The sequence below is a fragment of the Talpa occidentalis genome, unplaced genomic scaffold (genome assembly GCF_014898055.3).
Source record: "Talpa occidentalis isolate TD23 unplaced genomic scaffold, MPIMG_talOcc4v2.1 talOcc4.6, whole genome shotgun sequence".
Lineage (NCBI taxonomy): Eukaryota > Metazoa > Chordata > Mammalia > Eulipotyphla > Talpidae > Talpa > Talpa occidentalis.
The window spans coordinates 31,610,737-31,633,882 of record NW_023604972.1 but is presented as its reverse complement, the minus strand read 5'-3'; the positions used below and the strand labels follow the sequence as shown (position 1 = coordinate 31,633,882).

Genomic DNA, 23,146 nt, shown 5'->3' with positions numbered 1-23,146 from the left:
TACCATTTCTCTCTTTAGGATATAGGAAATGTGAGGCATTTATCTTTAAAAATAAAAGCAATCAACAACTCAGTTCATAAGGAAAATAATTGCTTTTCTTTCACATCTCTTTCTCTTCTATTGGATCCTCATATTTTGAAGGTTAAAAAAAAAAAAATCCCGCAGCATTATCTACCTGCTTGTCTTTCTGCTGGCTTCGATCTCCTGATGGCCAGAGTCTCCAGGAATCATTATCAATCACATCAGCAAGAACAATCTCTTTGGTAGTGACATCAACACCAAATTCGATCTAGAAACAGGGTATCACCCAGGAAAAGTTATTTGAAACTACACTACTTAAGACATTTCTCTGTTATAACATTTGCTTTCAATCTCCTTTTTATTTATACCTTCATATCAACCAGCGTACAGTTCTGGGGCAACCAGGACTTCTCCAATATTTCAAAAATAGCCTGTGTAGCATGGCTCATGATGTCCACCTCAGTTTGGCCTATTACGAGTCCAGCAAAGCAAAAATTTGCAGCAATTAGCTGTTCTTCAGACCACTGTGGATCATTATTCGCATCATCCTTAGAATAAAGCATAGGAATATATAATTAGGTTCAATCTAAAATTTTTCAGATAAAGTCCATTTCTCCTTGAGCAGTCTTTAGAAATACTCATTTTCTCTAAAGATTTAGTATTTGTTTAAAATATTTTCAACTCATCAATTATTTTTAATTTTTTTCAATAGCTATTTTAAAAATATTTAGGTAACATAATATAGTGTAGAAAGCAAAGAATTTTCTCTTTCTATAAACTAAACACAAGCTTGTTGATTTTTACTTTTCCTTAACACAGTCCACGCCATGTGGGAGCCTCGCCAGCCAGCCGGGATCAAACTGGCGCTGCAGAGGCTGCAGATAGCTTCACAGCACCGCGCCTGCACCACCAGGGGAGGCCCTACAATGAGAATGCTTTAAGCCCCACAGTTCACAGATTAAAAATGCAATATTGATACAGCTTCTCAAGAACTATGCTTAACAGCATTAACAAAGATGCAAAGAGAAAAGCAGTTTCAATAAAGAAAACCAACACAAATTCGTAATTACTGATACCTATAACCTTTATTGTATGTTTTTGATCATGTTATGTTTATACTAGACTATGAAGAATCCTCATATTAGCCTTCAGTATAAACACTTCAATTGCAAATTTTAAAGAAATTTGTATTGTTGCTTTTCCCTCCTTCCTACTAATTTAATTTGTCACTTTGTTAATCATCTTGGTCCACAAAAAGAATAGATTTTCTTTAAAAATTTTAAATTATGGGCCTCCCTGGTAGCACAAGGGGTTAAGCATTGCACTATGAAGCAATCCACAGCCTCTGCAGCACAAGTTCCATCCCTGGCCCGTCAGAGAAAAACCCACATGATGAAGCAGACCTCTCCTGTCTCGTCCACTGCTCCCCTCAGCAGTGTTATTTCAGTCAGTCTGCCTGTCCTGTTCCCCACTCTGTCTCTGGTGAATCCTTTCACCACCCCCTCATCTCTGGCCTGTACCCCAGCTCTTGTATGATTAAATAAATTAAAAAAAAATTTAAATTATTAGTAACGGAAGGGTGATACCTTTATCTGCAATGACAAGTGTGACACCAACAACTTCAATGTTTAAATCTTTTGATTTTTTTAATTACAAGTTTGTTGCCATGTTGCATTAAGACACATAAGCATAGAATAATTACCTTGAAAAACAATTCTACTTTAGGAGGGTAAAATTTATATCCTTCCTTGACACCAGGATTTCTCTTGAGAAAAGAACCAGTTGCTATTCTTCTACAAACCCATTCGATTGGAATCATTTCACACTTAGGTGCAACAAAAGCCGTCTCCCCATATTTTTTGGTGAAAGCAGTTTTGATACCTATATATTGGTAAGTTAAAAAAAAAAAAAATCAATTGCATTTAAAAAGGCTTAAGTGAGACACAATAAAACTCTACCCTATACCAAAAAAAGCCAAAAACAACCCTATCTACTTCAGTGCATTACCCTTAAAATCACTACAAAAATAAATTTAAAAAGATCTAACCAGGCAAACAAAACTATCACTATGGTTTTCTCCTGCTTATTATAGTAAGGAATATTTCATTTTAATATCTCATGGCAGAGAAATTACTGGTTTAGAATATCTGGGTCCCACTGTCTTTACCATTCAATCATTCAAAAAGTACTTACTTGAACAGAGTACCTCCTCTGCCAATGCATCACTTACTTTGTATTAGGCATATAACTTACGTGAGTAGCACTAAAATCTCTAAATCAGATTTGTTTGCAAGATTCTCATATTCTATGGCCCATATTAAATGGGACTTATACTTATCAGAGATACAGTCTTATATTTTGGATAGCCCTTTTCTCTAAGTGTTTAAAGCAAATAACCCTTAAAAAGAGCATCTAATAGGGAACAGCAGGAACATAGTGCCAATCTAACCAGAAGCAAAGAAAACATCTGTCCTTCTCCTTTGTCTCTTACTCAAATTGCTCGTGGAAACCTAGGTTAAAGAGCTGACTTGTTATGTTTGAGATGGGAGCTATTTTATGTGGTGCCTTAGAAAACAGCAACAGTTACAATGTATCATGAACAATATAATCAGGCAATTCAGCTTTTAGGGACATATTCAAAAAAATTAAAAGCAATGTTATGTAGCATTATTCGTAATAGCCAAAAGGGAGAAATAACCCAAGTCTACATCAACAAATGGACATACAAAATGTAGTATATGAATTTACAATTTTTCACTACTAAATGGAAATAAAATTCTGAAACATGCTACAGTATTACCGAAATCTGTATTTATGGAAAAACCCTGCACTATGCCCTTTGTATTTTGTGCTATCTCATTTAACCATGTATTTTTGAGGTAGGAGTTATTTACATTTTGCGGTTAAAAAACTGTAAGAGGCTCAAAGTTAGATAATTTCACCAATTAGGTCATATTGCCAATAAGTAATGGTTTCTAGACTTGAAACCCACTGTCTAATTCCCTAACTTTTACTGTTTTCTCTGTATCCCCACTGGGTTTGACCAGTAAGGTTAGACTGAAACAGGAGAAAAGAATAAATTGTGGTATGCCATATGAACAGAAATTCTGGGACAGAATTTATGTAAGTAAAATAATCATTTTAATCTTCAGTGATGACTTGCCTAATGGGTAAGCAGGAAATTTAAATCAATCCTTAATTAAGGTGTCTGGCTTTAGGAGCTCTTCTATTTTGGGATCTGTCAGTCAGTCACATTTGCTCATTTGGTACCACACTTAACAGAGGAGTATCTAAATCTATTGTTTAGATATACACTTTCCTTAATTAGAAGACAATCCACCCTCACATCTAAAGGAACCAAAAGCACAAAATCAACTTAAGAGCAGTGACCTTTACTGAGGAAAAACAAATTGCTTCTAAAAAGATTCAGTTCAGATATGATTGGTTCTAACACTAATCATGAAAGCAAATTTGGTGACTGCACACAATAAGAGAAATTCTACCATTTGTCTAAGTCATACGTAAAATTCAAAACTCTAACCAAAGTATTAGGAAAATGTAAATGTCACTTACATACTGTGAATTATGATTACCATGTGTGACAGCTAATCAGTCCACTTATCCATAGGGCCATTCTATGGCTACCCAGCTTCCCATGCGTTGTTCATCAGCTATAAGAGTGATTTACAGGACCTCCCTGGTGGCGCAAGGGTTTAAGACATAACCTATGAAGCTGTGTGCAGCCACTGCAGCACGAGTTTGATCCCCGGCCAAAACTACCCACATGGCATAGTATACCTCTCCTGACTCGCCCACTGCTCCCCTCAGCAGAGTATTTCAGTCAGCCTGCCTGTTCTGTTCCCCACTCTGTCTCTGGTGAATCCTCTCTGGCCTGTACCCCAGTACTTGTATGCATAAATAAATAAATCTTAAAAAAAAAAGTGATTTATAGGACTACTATCACATTTAAATGTAATTACAGGGCCTCCCCTGGTGGTGCAGCGGTTGAGTGCTGGGCTGCGAGGTTGCCCGCAGCCTCTGCAGTGCTGGTTTGATCCCCGGCTGCTCCCCGGCCACCGGTGAGGGTCCCACATGGCCCGCAGGCCTCTCCTGCCGTCCACTGCTTCCCTCAGCAGTGTACTTCTTCATCGGTCTGCCTGTTCTGTTCCCCGCTCTGGATCTGGTGAATTCTCTCACCCTCCCATGCTTCTGACTGTACCCAGAGCTTGTGTAAAAAATAAAAATTAAAAAAAAATTATTTTAAAAAAAATGTAATTACAGTGCATTTCTGATGGAGAATTAAGACTTGTAAGGTTAAAATTTGATTTTAAAATATTGAGACCATGGGACCTTCCCTGGTGGCTCAGCAGTTGTGCGCTGGGCTGCAAACCTGCCCGCAGCCTCTGCAGTGCCGGTTTGATCCCTGGCTGCAGGTGAGGGTCCCACATGGCGCGCAGACCTCTCCTGCCGCCCGCTGCTCCCCTCAGCAGTGCACTTTGGTCCTTCTGCCTGCTCTGCTCCAGCTCTGGCTCTGGTGAATTCTCTCACCCTCCCACGCTTCTGACTGTACCCAGTGCTTGTATAAATAAATAAATAAATCTAAAAAAAAAAAAAAAAAAAAAAAAAAAAGGACAACGAAAAAACTAGAATCCTGACTTACTGATTTTTATTTTGGTGCTCTTCCTTTCTTAATTTATACTAGAAATATTTTAATTTGGAACATGTAACCCTAGTTATAAAGAAAGTACTTTTAAGTAGACAATTGCTAGTCATCTAGCATTTATACAGTATTTATTCAACTGTTGACATTACCCAGTAAAAATCAAATAAGACTTAAGAGAACTCCTAACCTGTACCCTAAAACTATTCTGCTTAAGAATTTTTAAAAACTTAAGTTTTCTTTATTTTCATAGCATATATAACTTGGAAAACATCTTTCAGGATTTCCTATGAACCAAGTTAAGTTTTAGCTGTGCTAAGTGTGCCAAATACAGTAACTTAAAGACAAGTGTTGGAATATTTCATTTGAGATAAATAACTTTCCCAGTTTCCTCAGACCCAACTTCAGTCAAACCTGGGAAAGTTCACAACAGATAACTTGGATGGCCCCAATTTACTTGTCCTTAAGTCAAAGAAAGTACACTCAGTAATGCTGTACTGAATAAATAAAATCGTGGGTCTTTACTAATTTTCCATTACATGTGTAATTAGCTATGTGTAATTAGTATGGGTATACAAATGCTAACTTTTTCATTAACAATTTATTGGATTAAACAAATGAAAATTTTTAATGTATATGAGGAGAATGACTAAACTTGGGAGGTTAAAAATGGAACAGCCTGCCAGTAATTCCTCTTCTGGGTATTTATGGGAAAAACATGAAAAACTAATTAAAAAAGATGTATGCACCCTATGTTCACTGTGGCACGATCAACAATATCCAAGGTTTGGAAACAACCCAAATGCTCATGGCAGATGACTGAATAAAGATGTGGTATACACAATGGAATACTACTGTTATTTAAAAAGGGGGGTGAAATCTTGTCATTTGCAACAACATGGGCATACTCTGAAGCAATTATGCTATGTGAAATAAAAAAGAAAAATGCAGCATAATTACGTTCACTTGTAGAATATAAAAAAGCAAATGAACAAACAAAAACCAACCCTGAAACTCTCAAGATAGAATGGTGGTTACCAGAGAGAAAGAGAGGAAGATAGGTGGGTGGAACCAATCGAGGTGGTATTGCTGGTAACAGGTGGTGACTAGACATTTGTGTGATACATACAGCTGCTGAGGTGAGAAACTACACCTGAAACCTATGCAGTTATTATACGCCATACTACTCTAAAAAAAATTAAAATAAACGGACACTTGCTTTCATGAATTATGTGATCCTGGGGAACACAATCCTCCAATAAACATTTTTTTTCCAGTAAGTAAAAACGTGCCTTATAATGGAAAAAAAATGGACCAGACATTTATCTGTACTGCCAAAGGAACCTAAAATTACTCTGATGCTTTCACTAGCCATCTGCTCAGTCATTGGTGGAAAACACCAACCAAGGATGCTTTAAAATAAAATTTCAAATTCTTTTACTTATGAATTTTAAGTGGGAGGTACTTTAAATTTACAGCAATATGCTCAATTTCAATGTATAAAGAAGAGTTTCTAGTATATATGACAATTTAAGTTGATAAACCTGTGTTTCACCCTAGAGGTATATCCTGGGTGAAGGGTTCCCTGGAGGAGGCAAAACTGAAGAAGCTATTCTGTCCTTGCAGAATGAATTTAACTTGTATTACCTTGTTATTTTGTGGAAGGCAGACACATCTATTTCAACTGCAAACAAACTATAAAATTTCCCCTCGGATTTAAGAAAGATTAATACTTACTGGAAATGAAATAAAATAGCTGGGAATATAGGAACAAGAACTGGGGAAAAAAGGATCAAAATACATCAAAACCTTTTATTTACAAGTCAGAAATCAGAGGCTACAAAGCTTGAGTGATTCAACACAATGATGCCTCTTCCACTGTAGGAAAAGCTCACCCACTCTGCTGTCGCTTGAATTCTTTCTGAAAAACCACCATCTTAATTTCGTTTCCTTTATTCCAAATGCCTTCCACAGGATGTTTAAATCTTAACTTTCCTTTGTCTTTCAAATAAGTTTCTCTATTAGAGATAAACTATATGCTTTTTCAGAGATTTTTTATCTAATTCAAATCCCTCACTTAGGGACCAGCAGGAAGTGAAGGTGTGGCTGTGATCTTCAAATATTTTTCTTGGCTTTCAGGCTGAACAGGTATTCAAAATGAGTATCTCTGAGAACCAGAGCAACGAGTAACTGTGCTGAATTACAGGGAGAAAATTTCAGTTCATCATTTTAAGCTGCCTAATACTAGAATGGCTTTGCTTGTTGGAACGTTCCTAGGAGAAAGAAATTGCAGGAAAGATATTTTAACAAACTGAATACTATTACCAACTCCCAAGTTTTACAGTAAAGTTGAAGAGTTCCTGGTTTAATGTAAGTGCTAATTTTGTGAGACACACTCAAATAGCATGTTGTTAATCTAAATAAAGTCATCTCCCCATGAAAAAGATTAGAGTGTATGTGTGAGTGAAACAGAACAGGAGGGTGGGTGGGAGCCACTTGCCTGCTTCCTATAATAACTAAAAAAATGAAACTAATAATCAATACATTATTAATCTTAATGTCATCTGCCATGAAAAGGACCATTATTTGTGTGTGAAAGAGAATACGTAGGAAGATATGTGGAAAGCCACTTACCTGCTTCTTGCAACAGTTGAAAAATACAACTGGTAATTTTATTTGAGATTGCAGCTTTTCCTTCCAGGTGATTTTTTCTGGCTGCATTTCCTGCTGTAATTTGGTCCTTGGATTGCAGAAGAACCTTTCCTGGGCTGTCTAGCAATTCATAGACTTCCTTTGTCTTACCCTCATAGAGTTTTTTACCAATATTCAGCACTGTGGAAATAAAATGGAAACATCAGATTTCAGGAATACCGAAATTTCCTGAATCATCTTCAATGATAAATCAATGAACACAGAGATTAAGTAGAAATTTATCTATATAAAACCTTACAGTAAACAAAGTATTTTCTCACACATTATCACATTCAATTCACACAGCTTTGGGAAGAATTATAAGTAGATAATTATATAGAGATTAAGAACTAAGTGTCAAAAAGGTGATCATGCAGTGAGGAAATGGCAGAGCCAAAGTCCTAAGTATTTTGATATCAATTCTATGCTTCATAATGTACATTTTTTTTTTTTAACACAGTTTGTGTTATATACAAGGTAGAACAGAATAATTCAATTAACTTGCAGGAGGAAAAAAATGCTGTATTTTTCCAACTTTTGTTTTCTGTGACAGGCAAAATGAGAAATTTCAACCACCACACTGGTTTCTTGATTTCTTTTTTAAAGATTTATGTATACAAGAACTGGGTTACAGGCCAGAAGTGGGGGTGGTGGTGAGAGGATTCACCAGAGACAGAGTGGGGAACAGAACAGGTGGATTGACTGAAATACTCTGCTGAGGGGAGCAGCCGGTAAGACAGGAGAGGTCTGCTGCTCCATGTGGGTTACCTCCCTGGCCAGCTGGGGAATTGAACTCGTGCTGCAGTGGCTGCAGATACCTTCATAGGTTGTGTCTTAACCCCTTGTGCCACCAGGGAGGCCCTGGTTTCTTGATTTCCTGCAAGTGATTTACACCTGCTGTGAAAGAGGCATCTCCACCCACTTAAGTTAGCCCTTTGGAAGCACCTCTCATTTCCTAAGCCTGCTTCTAATTCCTCCACCCTAATCCTCTCTCCACTAAGAGTTGTAGGAAACTCTGAGGACAACAGAATCCAATCTTGATACAGGTCATTAAGACCTAAAGAAAAGTATACTCTAGATAAGATCAGCAGTCTAAATAGAAGTCTAAAGACTTAAAATTTCTAAGGGTAGAAATCACTCTTTATGTTCTCAGAACACTGATTCATTCTCAATATTAGAATTTTCTAAGTGTTTATCTACCAGGTTCTGGGGCTATGTCAGGAAATGTGACCTAGTGCCGGGTCTTGGCATCAGAAAGTTAAGTCTAGAACTAAGTAATTAATTAGTCTGAGATGTGAGGAATGACTAAATTTAGCCAGAAGATGACAACAGGTAGGCAGTGGTAGTGAATAAAGACCACAGGGTGAAAAAGTGTATGGCAGAAGAGTTCAGCATGGGTCCAATCAGCATGGGTCAGATCAACAACCAGTGAAGGTAACCATTAAACTACTTGCAATTAAGTTTAATAGTTGCTGCAGCAGGGCATCTAATTTTGAGACATGAATCCCCATTCTCCTAACGGAAAATTCTAACTTGCAGAAAAGGTTTTTAAAAGCTCCTTCAAGAGAGCTTAGTGCTCTGAATGCAGATTTCTCTATTCCTTTACTACAGCTCCAACTTCCTTTCCTGAACTTCCACATCCCCTTCCCAGGCTTCTGACATGTTCTTCACTACTCCCCTTCCAATATATTACTCACCCTTCAGGCCTCATAAGCCCTATCAATTGAGCTTATGCATTATCCTAAGAGCAATCATGAACTTTCAAACATTTTAGTAAAATGATGGTTTTTTTAATATTAAAAAGATCATCCTGGATGCTGCATAGAGAATGAGGAGTGGATGGAAGAAAACTGGAGGTTGAGAGACAAGTTAGGATGTTGTTGCAGTAATCCACGCAAAAAAAAGTTCTGTTCTAAGGTTAAGAAGACCTAAGATAATTAAAACATTCCATTAAGAAATGAACATGTGGCCTCCCCGGTGGCGCAGCGGTTCAGCACTGGGTTGTGAAGCTGCTCGCAGCCTCTGCGGCGCTGGTTCGATGCCCGGCTGCTCTTCAGCCACCAGAGGAAGGCCCCACAAGGCGTGCAGACCTCTCCTGCCGCCCGCTGCTCCCCTCAGCAGTGTACTTCGGTCCTTCTGCCTGCTCTGCACCCCACTCTGGCTCTGGTGAATTCTCTCACCCTCCAGTGCTTCTGACTGTACCCAGTGCATGTATAAACAAAACAAACAAATAAATAAAACAAACATGCCTCTATATATATTAAAAAAAAATTAAAAATAAAAAAAAGAAATGAATATGGGAGATGAAAGAAAGAGGAGAGTAGTTAAGATATTGCCTAGGTTAGCTAAATCTTTAAAAATGTTTAAAAAGTCCCATGGGTAGTAAAGTCTAAGAGAAGTGTCTACTACCCCTCCCTCCCAATGTAGCCAAATCAATATTTACTATCTAATAGGTGAACAGGATAGGAATTAACAAGTAATAGTAACATAAGAAACAACCAACTTAGACAAGTGCTGCCTAACTCATACCCAATGAGCTGATTATAACAAGTTTTGAGAATTTATTCTAAGCTGACAAGCAAGGCTATAGGAGAGAAAACTCAAATCTTATCAGGAAAGGGGGTTTATATTATATTGGGTGAGTGAGTTCGCTTTTATTGTCTAAAGAGCTGGTTAAGAGCAATGAAATGTGGACTTAAGTTCATTGGCTAGTTATGCTTGCTACAAATCCATAAATTCTGAAGAGACTGATGCAGGCTGAAAATAATTTATGGAAATGAAATGTAAAAAAGCCTTTAAAAGTATAGAACTTTAGAAAAGGGTAAGACCATTCTAGGATTGTGCTGTGTATTAAAGTAGCCACTGGACACTCTTGAAATGTCTACTCCAAGTTGAGATGTGAGTTACATTTTGTGTGTACATTATACACTAGATTTCAATATTTAAAATGATGCCATTCATAATTTTTATACTGACTGCATGATAAAATTATAGTCTTGGTACATCTTGGGTTTAAAAATATATTAAAATTCACTTCACCTATTTCTTTTCACTTCTTTAAAAATGTGGCTACAAGGAAAGTTACATATAGTTTCACATTATATTTCTATTAGACAGCAGTATTTTAGAAGAAACAGTATAACAAACACAGAAAACTTGGTGAATTAACCTGGCTGATATTGATAGGATTCACCTTAAAAAAAAATCAGTTAGGATTTAATGGTAGGAAAGAAGCATGATGTGAATGAAGTGTCTTCAGGGTGGATTATCAGCTCCAAGGTTGACACAGAAGATCTCCGGGCAAATAAGTGTTATCCAGAAACATTTTAGGGATATAAACCTGCCAAGAATACAGGAAATGAAAGGAAGTACAATGGTAAAGATTTCAGAAACTATCACTTTAGAGGTATGATGCAAAATTCTTATCTCAGTCCTAGATGTTATATAAATTGTTATTCCTTATTATCTGGATCTGTTTGTTTACCCTACAATTTTTTTAAACCTAACTTCAATTTTCCTGTGTAGAAGAGAATGGTCTGACCCAGTCAATACAAGTAATTTGGCTCACTGTATTTGTGTGAAGTAAAACATTTTATCAGCACAATTATTCCTGAGGATAAGATGATTATGTAAATATAAGAAATGCTATCAAATGAGTTTAAAACCAACTCTCTCTCCCCCTCCCTCTCCCCCCTCCCCCGGGGCTGGAGCGCTCCAAAGTCATCACACACACACTCTCTCGGCAGAAAACAAGTCTTTCAGAAGATGTAATTATTAACGTTCTGCAGCAGGAGGTTATTATTGACCTAACGCGGTTAACAGTGGGTACTGGAGACTGCTTTTGCAGCACCTACTGCCAAATGCGATCCCCAGGCGCCTCTCTAATGACCCGCTTCCACTGCCTTGCTCCTTTTCCCCAACCCGAGGGCACAACTGGGTGTTTGAGAAAGTTCGGAGAGGCAGGGGAGAGCATTCCCGAGGCACGACTGCACTCCGGGGCCACGTGCTCTTCATCAGCAGCGGCCTAGCAGCTGGGCCTCGGGGAGGTCGCCCCGGCAGGAAGCAGCGCGCGCAGCACCCACGCTAGGCCCGCGAGTTCCACGCGCCTTGGGGGCGGGTTGAAAGGCGGCAGAGCGCCCGGAGGCCCGGGCGGGGGCCGCGGAGACGCGTTACTCACCCTCAGCAGCCGCCATGCGGCCAAGCGCGCCAGGCGCCGCGGCTGGGCTCGGCAGAGAGACCGGACCCTGGAAAAGACGGGTGGTCAGAGAAGCGCTCGGGTTGGAGGACGAGGCCGCCGCACCAGAGAGGCCGCCGCACCAGAGAGGCCGCCGCACCGCACCAAGCACCCCCGCGGCGCCCAGAATTCCCGCCGCGCAGGCGCAGCGTCGCCTCCGCGCAGACTCAGTGACGCCCCCCGCGGGCACGTAGTGACGCCCCCCGCCAGACGTAGTCTCCAGGCGACAGCAAAAAAGGCGCGCACTGGTGGTCCCGCCTCGCCCCTCTGGACGGCCAATGAGGGTCTTAGGTTGGACGGTACCAAGTAGTGACGGGCCGGGGAAAGCTGGCGGGGAGGGGTAAATTAAGTTCACATCTGTGGGCGCTGAAATGACGTTGACCGCGCTGGCCTCATCACCCCTCTCTCAGGTGCTGGAATATAACGGGACGTTCAGGCGCAGTAAGATTGTCAGCCCGCATGCTCCGGTGGCGGGCTCCGCCCCATACCCTCGCTCAAGGCCGGCCCCCGAAGGAGGCGGGGAAAGTAGAGGGGTTGGCGGGGTGGGCAACTAATCACGCCCGCTTAGGGTGAGCGCGCGCCGCCGCAGTAGCGAGGGTCGAGGGGCCCGGGAGGAAGCGGCTGTCGCGGGCGCGAGCGTCTGAGGCGTGAGGGCCGATCGTGCAACTGGTTGGTGCTGAGGCCCCTGCAGCTGCCTCAGGTCCCTGCACGTGTTTCCGGCACGACATGGAGCTGGAGGAGTTGGGGATCCGAGAGGAATGTGGCGTGTTCGGGTGCATCGCCTCGGGAGAGTGGCCCACGCAGCTCGATGTGCCGCATGTGATCACTCTGGGACTCGTGGGGCTGCAGCACCGGTGAGCAACAGGGTGAGGGGTGGGGGTGGCGGCGCGTGTGCTTCTCTGTATAAACAGTTCCCGCGGCCTGAATCGGAGATCACGTGCACGCTTGAGGGCGGTGAGGCCGGATCTGTCCTACCTAGTCCAAGGTAAGCCGCCTGGGGCAGCATCCAGGTGACCCAGGCGTGCGCGGGAGCTTCCGTGCGTCCTGGGATTTATTTAGCATGTTCCCTCCCGGGCCCCCTCGACCACCCCCCCCACCCCAACTCGTCGTGCTCACTCGGGCATCTCCCCCTTCTAAGGTTTGTTCACTCCTCACGAGTCTCTCCAGTTTTTTAGGTTGGATTCGCTTGGCTATCGGAGTAGAGAAGATCCTCCCCGATTGGTTGCTGGTTTTAATTTCCCAAAGTCCAGGGCTTCTCTTGAGATAAACTGATGCGGGGTGGCTGCTGGTCCAGGATATGTAGTAGTACCTGACTACTTTACTACCAACTGTTTGGAAGTGATAAGAACAATTCCACTTGGTTAAGAAATATAAACCTAGGCCTGACATTATCACTTCACTGAAAGCATTACAAAGGTTCCATCTCCATCAGGCAATGCCAGAGCAACAACTTCTAGAACAGTCAAGTGTTACTGTGAAGTTCCTTATCAGTAGTATGACTGCAACAAAGCACTTTACCTTTAGTGAATTATCATTTCTCTGGGTTAGGAATTGAATCCTACAACTGACAAATATTTTAAATGCACTCATAATGATGAACTTGCCCTCACCAAATATGTTACCCTTTCAGAGTTCCAAATACTTCAGTGTGAGTTTCTCATCTTGTGTACTCCTTGTTTGTACACTCAATGCTGAGTGTATCATAGAATCTGGGATGAATCAAAAAGAATATTTTAAACTTGAATAACTAATTTTGGCTTATTGTGAACTGACCATAATCAAGATCTTTTTTAAAAATAGATTTAGATGCATAATCTGAGGAAAAACACAGATTTATATGGTATTCCAAAGCAATATAAGTTTATAGGTAATAGCCGAGTTATTTTGGATTCTAAGGAGAGGTATGTAGAAACTGAAAGTATAGTGGTATGTGGGAAATATAGGAATAGACTTTGATTTTTTTATTTTTAACTCTGTTTACTTGTTAGCTAAAATAACTGAATGTTCACCCCCAATCTCTGTTTTAAAAGGTGTGTGAAGGAAAGGGGGCTGATTTTTCTTTCTTTTTAATAATACAACTTGATTCTTAGTTACATTTCTTAGCAAACATTTCTACATTTGCTTTTCTGTTAAAGAACTAGGAGATTAGATAAGGGCAGTAAAGATGGGTTTATATAATAATAGAGCAGTACTAAATTGATCCTGTTAAGCTGCTCATTTTGGCCAAACTTGCCTTTTTTAAACTTTCATGTTTGAAATTGATGTAGTATTTCACCAACAGTGGCAAGAAACTCTATAGCTTCTGAGGAGTAGATATGCTAATGGAAAACTATTTGAACTTTTCATTGTGTAGGCATAGACTTATTTATTGAGAGAATGATTGAGATAGTTGTTTCTTGCCTATGTCTTATCCAGTTCACAATTTCAGTTAGAAGACCTCATTCTTCAAGGGAGCTGATTTTCATTGAAAGAACAGTGAAACACCTTTATGTCTAGAAGATACAATTTCTGGTACTCTAAACTGGAAGATAGGGATCAAAGAATAAGAACTAATATTTTTGTATGGCACTGAATCAAGGAATAGCAAAACTAGGAGCATAGATTGTCACAGCTTAAAATACTGTAGTTAGTTATGTATACTATACACTGGCAAATAGTGGTCTGTTGCAGAAGCTGTACCTCCTATAAATTCCTTTTACTAGGAATAACTTACTAGGAAAAGATACATTATTAAGATACATTATCTTAAAATATGGAATCTAGAAGATGAGATTTCCATCACTTATGCATCTATTTAGTTCTTTTTGTTTTAGGCATAATCTGACCTAGAAATTTTAGTGTCTAGGATAACAATGCCTCAAAGTTATAGTATTGTGTATTTCAAATAAAAAGCAAATGGAGTATGGATTACTGGACTGTCAAAACCAGTAAATCCCAATGGGTTCATCTAGAAGTACTTCTTTTTAGTAGTTGTTGTGGCTGTTTGCAAATTTATTCATTACTCTGCTTGTTCATCAGGAATTTTAGTTTTAATATTTTCAATGTTTAACTTGTCCTCTTGTAGTGTGGGCTATATGTATGTATGTTCATGCCGTATTCATACAATCAAATGCTTTTTTTTGGTCCTGAAAACATCTGCTCAGTCATCTGCAGAGTTCTAGACAAACCACACACACAGCCCCTTTTGATTAAAAATCCTCGTCTGTAAACCACAGTCACATTTTATGGAGACTAGAATGATCTGGACATATTTGAAGATCCCATAAAAGGAATTGTTGGTTTCATAGATTTTTCCCATCAGTCAACTAGTTGGCCTTTCTTGGTCAGTTAGGAGATGAAAACGCCCTTCCCTTCAGGAATTCTCTGGGTTAGGAATTGAACTACACAATTGATAAACATTTTCACACCTCTATAAAAAGTTAGATTTACCTGATGAAGGTTAGTCATGTAGGGAGTCTCCTGTTTGCAGAAATCTTCTGTAGACTCTTGGTTCTGATATACTTTGAGGACTCAGGTTTTCCATGATCTCATGAGCAGTTTTCTTAGGAGATAAAGTCACTGGTTCTACGGAGTATACAACATTATCACTAGAAAGGCCCCTGTGAGAAACAGAGGCACTCAGACCTCTCAGAATTAGTTACCAACTATCTTCATTTACTTAGTAGGAGAACAAGAAGTAGGTTGTCAGAGAATCTGCTTTGAGGTGCCAAATTAAGACTCAGGATAACTTTATTCTGATTTTCATTTCCTAGTTTTCATGACCAGTGTGTCACATGCCTTTAGTGTTTTACAGCTCATTTGTTGGGGAAGTGAATTCTTTTAAAACTGTCTATATTAATTGTTCAGTTTTTGATTTTGAAAGACTTTCAATTCAGTTACTTTTGTAATTTAATGGGTCTCAGTTTTAAATCATAAGCGTTTTTCGATAATGCAGTTAGAACTATTATTTAGAACTTTGCATTAGTCTGAAGCAGAATTTCTCTGCAAGAGTCCCTTAGTACTACGTCTGTGTTATTCTGGGACCAGGTCCTTAATGTAAGACTTGAAATCTAGTTCCAAGTTTTCCAGTCATGTCAGTTTGTCCTTGGGCAAGTTTACCTGCTTCTGTGTCTTTTTTCTTATCTGTTGGGCTAGACTAACATATTTAAGGTCCAGTGTAAACACTCAGTGGGGTGGGAATGATTTCTGTTGGATTAGCCTTTAGCAGCCTCCCTTTTCAATAGTCTAGCCACTAGAGGTTTATTAAGAAAAGGCAAAACTGGGGCGTTTCATCAGACTCAGAATTTATGTCCAAAAATTGAAAATAAAATTTTGAACTCAAGCGATAAAGGGCTGTTAGGGGAAGGGGAGATGAAAGAGTAAATTCTTGCTATTCTCTAATATTTTATTCAGAAACTATTTTGCTGAGCTCCTTCTGTGTATATGCAAGGCACTGTGATAGATATTAGGAATACTATACCACACAGGGCAAATGTGATCCTTGCCCTGAGAAGCAGTGTTCAAAAGATTGACTTCTCTGTGCCTCCATTTCCCCTTTGTAAATACTTCAGAGAACTGTGGTAGGAATTACATTTTATATATGTAAAATGTTTGGAACAGTGCCTGGATATGTACTCACCTTTCCTCTTGTAAATACTGGACAGAAATGTATAAATAGATTTACTGGGAGACATGCACAAGAATTTTTACAGTAGCATTGTTATAACTACAGTCTGGAAACATTGACTGTCTCACAGTGAAATGAATAAAAAAGGCAGTGGGATATATTCCTATAGTAAAATATTCTACAAAAATAAAGAACAAACTCCTGCTGCAAGTTCTGATGAATCTTATAAACATTGTTGAAAGAGAGAAGCTTGACATTGAAAAATACTAACAAAAAAGTACATCCTGATATAATTCCAAATCTAATCTGGTGATAAAGGTCAGAATAGTAACTTTAGGATGAGGAGGAGAATTAATGAATGAAAGGCTTCTAGGATGCTGCTCATGTTTCATATTTTGATTTGAGCAATAGTTACATGGATGTGTTATAAAATGTGAGCTCTTTAAAACAATTCAGTAAGTCTTAAGTATGTAAAATGCTAAAGCTGAATTATGACAGAGTTACTGTTTGAGTTACTATGTTCAGACAGGCTAGAACCCAGGTTTTCTAATTGTCCATCCTGTGCTACTACTTCTTAATTGTGTTTTTCTTCTTCTGTATGCTGTTCTATAATAATGGCACTTTTCAAGTTATCTGTAATGATCAGTTTGGAATTACAGCTCACATAGTTAGATTGGTTTCTGAGTTTGACTTATTTGTAAAATTACTGAAATACAATAGCACAACCATTGCTAACTATTTTTGGAGAAAACAAAAATTCAAAACATAATAGTTTGTGGGAGCTTTTTCCTTTAATACCCTAGTTCCTTGATAGCAATCATAGTATAAAGTATAATTTGAAGACTCATGAGAAATGCATAGTTGTGTAAAAATTTCTGGCTCTGGGAAAGTTTGCATTTACTTTTATTTCCACACCTAATGAACTACAAGAAATATTTCTCAGCATTTTCTGTTCTCACACAGTTTATAAACAGTATATTTAGTCTATTTGTCAAGGACGTCTCTTATCAGGAAAAAGGAACAAATTTTCTCAATGTGGAAAAACTTGGCATTTCTCACATTCTTACCATCTTCATATGATTTTCTCTTGATGCTCAAAGTTCTTGAGGTTTGGCACGATCATATAATTCTTAAAACAAATGAACATAGGAAAATGAATCATTATATGACATCACTAAAATACATTAGACTTCAGACGTTTAAGTACACTGTAATCAGATCATTTACACAGTTGGGCAGATGAAGAAGAATGTGTTTTAAGAGTTAGGAATGTTTTGGTACAAGGTTTGGAAAGAAAATGAAACTTTTCTTAAATGTATTTGTGTGTCTTTGAATATACAATAGTGTTAGGCATTTATTTTTGAAGAATTCCTTGCTAAGTTAAAACACAAAGAGAAAAGTCTAGGATTTTTACTTTAAAGTTCCAAGGTTACCATGTTTCCATTTTGCAGTTCTGAAAGTTGGTCTTCTTAGGATGTAGCCAACTTCCTCATAAAATCATTTTTCTTTGAGGGTTGCCATTTTTCTTTTGTAAAGCCCTGTATTTGTATTTTAAATTTTCGTGTTTGGCACGACATTGTTTCCAATCTCTGTCTATTCCAAATTGCATTAGTCTTCTGGCAATTTCCTCAGATATTTCTTTGTTTCTTGTGGCTCCTTCAAGCATTTGCTTAATTTTTTCATCAGACCATATGTGTGCAAGTGCTCTGACCTCACCATCACTCCAGTGTTTTCCAGCCTCTGTGTCACTCACTGTTATAATCTGTAAATGATTTTTAGCATCTTTTAAAGGAATATGATTACCTACAAAACAATTGGATTTACAGTTATAAACTTACAGGCAAATCTTGTGTTTTAATATCATTTGTTTAATCTGCATTAACATAAAGCACTGAGAATTGGTCATTTCAAAATGAGGGTCAAAATTTCCATATTCAAAGAAAATATTTTATTTATTTATTTATTTACTTACTTTTATTTTTACAATTACATGTTCACCCATTCACAATACAGACCAGGCAAGGGGCCTGGACTGGGGTGTATATGGGGTGGGATTACTTTGCCTCCTCTATCTATACAGTCAGTGTAAAGAGCACAGCCTGTGGTAAGCACCAGGAGGCCCAAAGAAAATATTTTAAAAATAATAAGGCTTATTTATCTCTAATAGTGAGAACAATTTAGCTACTTTTCATTAATAGGTAATCTCTGGATATTTATGACTATGGGAAGTCTTGGCATTTCCCAAATATTTTAATAATAGACATTTTCTTTTCTCCCCTTCTATCATCTTTATAGGCTTAGGTATAATGAGGCATTCAGGACTATAAACCTTAGAAATCTAACCTATAACTAAACTGGAATATATTATACTTTAAATGTCACCTAACAGTTAATATCAAAAATTTTAGACTCTGTAACCTGACCCAATAATACCGTTCAGTGCTGGGTGACTGCCCGCCTCCTTGGAGACCATACTTGAGGTTTCTTCTGTCTTTTTTCAGAAAAGAAAGAATAGCAATTTAAATTTGTTTATAAATTTCTAATTTACTTTTTCCATTGAAAATTGTACAAGAAAACTAGTAAGACTGGACTCCAGCATCAAAACTAACCCTGAAGCCAAGAACATGTGCCATCTCTAACCAAATTTTAAAATCTTGGAAATATTCTGCCTTTAAAAATGTCATAAGGCATTATGCTCTATTTCAGAGAATAATACCTTTGGACCCAATTTGGTAACATCTTTTTATGGTTATATTTTAATGCTCACTAAAAGCTCTTACGACTATGTTTTCGTTTGATCCTCATTGTGACTAGGTATAATCCTATTGCAATACACATAAAGAAATAAAAGATGGTAAGATTAAGTGGTTTTAACACCAGACAGGTGATAAATATTTTAGGAAACTGATGGTGCTGAGCTAGGTAAATATAGCATAGATTTATTTTGGTATACCAGTGTGTGTGTTCAGGGTATTTACAGTTACTTGTTTGTAATTTGGGGAAACCTACTCAGGCATAGGTTGGATTGTTGTGTTGAAGTATAGCAATGCTGTGATAGTATACTTTTATCCCAACTGTACTTTTCCAATATAGTGTAATTTTTTTTTTAATTCTATGTCTGTGCAGTTGCTTGTAATAATAGTAAAACTAGACAATGGTTTATATTAATAGGCCAGTGAGGCAAAAGGTAACCAGTTAGGGGGCCTATGAATCAGTAGGTATGTGGAGATTTACATAAGGATAGGACCAGACCTTCTCTATTGATGACATGCTTACACAGTGAGACAAGGATGAAGTTTAGCTTTTAGTAATATCAAAACCTCAAATAATAGGTTGTGCTCAGAAGCCAAATAGGACTACCTAGTAAGCTACTTTTGTTTTATAAATATATATATTTTATTTATTTTTGTGTATAAGATCTGGGGTATAGGGCAGAGGTACGGGGAAGTGAGAGGCTTCACTAGTGACAGAGTGGGGAGCACTGCTGAGGGGAGCAGTGGGCAAGACAGAAGAGATCTGCTGCGCCATGTGGGTCAGCTCCCTGGCCAGGGATCGAATTCGTGCTGCAGTGGCTGCCAATTATTCATAATGCTGAGACTTAACCCAGTGTGCCACCAGGGTTACTTTTTTATTGAAATTTTAATCAAGCTAATTGTAGATGTAAGAAATAAGAGAGATCCCTTGTATATTTTGTCCAGTTTGCTCTAATGGTACAATTTGTAGAACCATAATATATTATTAAAATCAAGGATATTGACATTGATGTAATTCACCACTCTGATTCAGATCACACACCCTCCCCCCCAACACACATACCCCAGTTATAGTTGTATTCATAAATATGTGCATATGTGGGCACATGAGCTTGCATGCATGGACAGGTGTATTAAGTTCTATAATAGTTTCATCACCTCTGTAGGTTCATGTCTCTACCATCAAGGTCAGGATTCTAATGTACTTACAGTTCTTCTGGTTACACCTTCATAACACCTACCACTTCTTTTGCTGCCCAGATATTCTTCCCCTTACCTCCTTAGGCTACTTTTTGAAGAGAACAAGTCCAAGGTGAAGTATGAGCTCAAATCTTATTTCAGCAGAATATGAATTTTTAACATTTAAGTGATTAGAACCATCAATTTTATGTACATGTCCTACTTTTGGGAAGTAGAAACAATTAAAGAAATTGTGAATAATTATCCTAGAAAAGAGATACCATATTTGCGGGAAATCCCTAAATATAGTATCTTCTAAGGAAAGGGGAGTACTTAATTTCTGTTACATTTGCACACCAACTGTGTATGCTGCAATTCAGTTTTGAAGATGACTACGAAAAGTTAGCATCAGGTTCCACAGCTTGTAAAGGCACAATCTCCCACAAGACTACTCTTACTTAGATGGCAGCCTCACTTCCAGCTATAGGCTACAAATTCAGGGAGTGCCATCATCACCTCAGGTTTGGTAATTTGCTAGAATTTAACTCCTGGAATTCAAGAAAGTATTATACTTAGGATTGTAGTTTTATTATGGAAGGTAGAACACAGGAACAGCCAGATGAAGAGACACAGGGAAGGCTTAGGGGAGGCCTAGATGCAGTTTCCATGCCCTCTCCATGTGGAGTCAAGGGGAGTCACTTTCTTAACACATCAATGTCTTCACCAACCAGGAAGTTCCTCTGAGCCCAAGGTGGCTATATTAATTTAATCATGGACCACATGGTCCCTCCTGGAGGTCAAAGTGACTCAAAACTCAAACTCTGAAACTATCTACAGACTGACCTTGAGTCACCTCATAGAATAAAGAAAAAAGACACCATTACTTAAAATCCAAAGACATTTGAAAGCTCTGTGCCAGGGACTGGCGACAAATACAGAAAAGCTATTATGTTATAGCTTTTGAAAGACCTATTAAAACACAAGCAGTAAGAATTAGAAAAATCAGGGGCCTTCCTGGTGGCGCAAGGGTTAAGATGCAACCTTTGAAGCAATCTGCAGCCTCTGCAGCACGAGTTTGATTCCCGGCCAGCCAGGGAGCAACCCACATGGGCCAGCCAGGGAGCAACCCACATAGCGCAGCAGACCTCTCCTGACTTGCCCGCTGTGCCCCTCGGCAGTGTACTTTGGTCAATCTGCCTGTTCTGTTCCCTACTCTCTCTGGTGAATCCTTTCACCCCCCAAATCTCTGGCCTGTACCCCAGCTTTTGTATGCATAAATAAATAAATCTTAAAAAAAAAAAAAAAGAGGGCCTCCCGGGCTACTCAGCGGTTGAGCTCAGTGCTGTGAAGCTGTTGGTAGCCTCAGCAGCACAGGTTTGATTCCTGGCCGGCCAGAGAAATTCCCACCATGGCGCAGCAGACCTCTCCTGTCTCGCCCACTGCTTCCCTCAGCAGTGTCTTCAGTCTGTCTGCCTGCTCTGCTCCCCACTCTGTCTCTGGTGAATCCTCTCACCCTTCCGCCTCTGGCCTGTACCCCAGTTCTTGTATAAATAAAAATCTTTTAAAAAAAGAATTAGAAAAATCACAACTTTATAATCAACAGGTTGCCTTATTTCAGTTTAACAGCTTACTAATGTCTGAGCTTTTGCTATTTGGTTTTCTTGAAATTTTAACAATTCAGTCTATATTTGATCTTTATTTGTATTGAAACTTTAAAAGTTTTGTATGATAAAGTACATTAGTTTAGATAGTAATTTTACTGCTAAGATCATTCAAATTATACACTAAATATGCAGAAGTACTTAAATATGCAATTAAGATTTATTTTGAAATTTTTTGCCTATTTTAGAAATAAGTTAATTGGTAAAAACAGTGTTTGGCCTATCTTTTGAAGTATTACAATAGATACATTAGTACCCCCCTGCTGGCTGTTACATTACTAATTTTAATTTTGGTAAAAGAACAATGTTGTCTCTCATTTGTGTTGTTAGGCTGAAGAGTGACCTCCCTTATAGGACATATTTTACTACTATAGCAAGCACTATGTTTAGTTGAGTATGCCTGTCTTCACCCCACTGGGACAAAACTGATCCATCTGTGACTGTACTAGAAAGTGGTGACTTGCAGGAATACCAGATACTGCGGTATTTATTAAACCTCACATAAATGGTAACTGATTTTGGTGATAAATTCAATCAAGTTTGTTTCTCTTAATTAGAGGACACCAGTGACTAGATTGTCAAACACAAACTTCTCTTTAGGCAAATGATCCTGATCTTTTTATCTTTATCTTCTCTCTTGCCTGTGCCTCAGACCATGGAGAAAAATTATTTTAGAGCCAAAGTAGTATTTATTCAATTTTATGGGGCATTTCTTTTTACTTATTGTCATCATCGTAGCCTAAGCACTATGATTCCTGCCAGTGACTAACTTCTTTCATATTGCATTAGTCATGCGTTATAAAAGTGATACTGTATTAGGATTAGCTAATTTTTCTCCCCTGAATTGGGATCAAGTTGAGTTGTATTACTCTCTTCAGCCCTCTGCTGGTCTTATTCTCTAAACATGACAGCCCAGGTTTTCAATCCTGGTTATGCTTGATGATCTATTAAAATACAGGTGCCTGAACCCATACCATTACCTGTACTAGACCAAAACCTCCATTTAATGAAGAATCCAGGGGGTCCTAGCTCTAACTGGATTTTTATTTGCAATAAGAAAGAGGCTTATAGTGTACATTTAAGAGAAGAATAACTCTGGGGGCATCAGTTTCATGACCAAACATCAATATTAACAATAAAGAACAATAGCAACTGCAATTATAATAGTTTACCTGTAAAATATGTAAAATCAAATTGAGGTAACATACCTATTTTTATGTGAACATATCCATTATTTTATTGTGTTTTTATTTTTAAAGAGCATTTGATGTAAATGTTTCACTGAAGCTAAATTTATGCCCCTATCTTTATACCTTATTAGTACAACCATTTTCTAAGTAG

The 23,146-nt window shown here is 38.5% G+C and overlaps 1 protein-coding gene and 1 non-coding gene across 2 annotated transcripts in view; one reads left to right on the top strand and one right to left on the bottom strand.

Moving 5' to 3' along the window:
• Positions 1–11,835: 11,835 nt before the first annotated feature.
• The window catches only part of PPAT (phosphoribosyl pyrophosphate amidotransferase), a 34,632-nt gene continuing 23,321 nt past the window's right edge, over positions 11,836–23,146 (top strand). Inside the window, exon 1 of the mRNA XM_037530572.2 lies at positions 11,836–12,460. Within this exon, the coding sequence (XP_037386469.1) occupies positions 12,333–12,460 (128 nt within the window). The 5' untranslated portion in view covers positions 11,836–12,332. The remainder of the gene's footprint in view (positions 12,461–23,146) is intronic.
• Positions 18,201–18,333, bottom strand: LOC119261518 (small nucleolar RNA SNORA51). Its single transcript, XR_005129052.1, has one exon. It is a non-coding gene; the product is annotated as a small nucleolar RNA SNORA51 (small nucleolar RNA).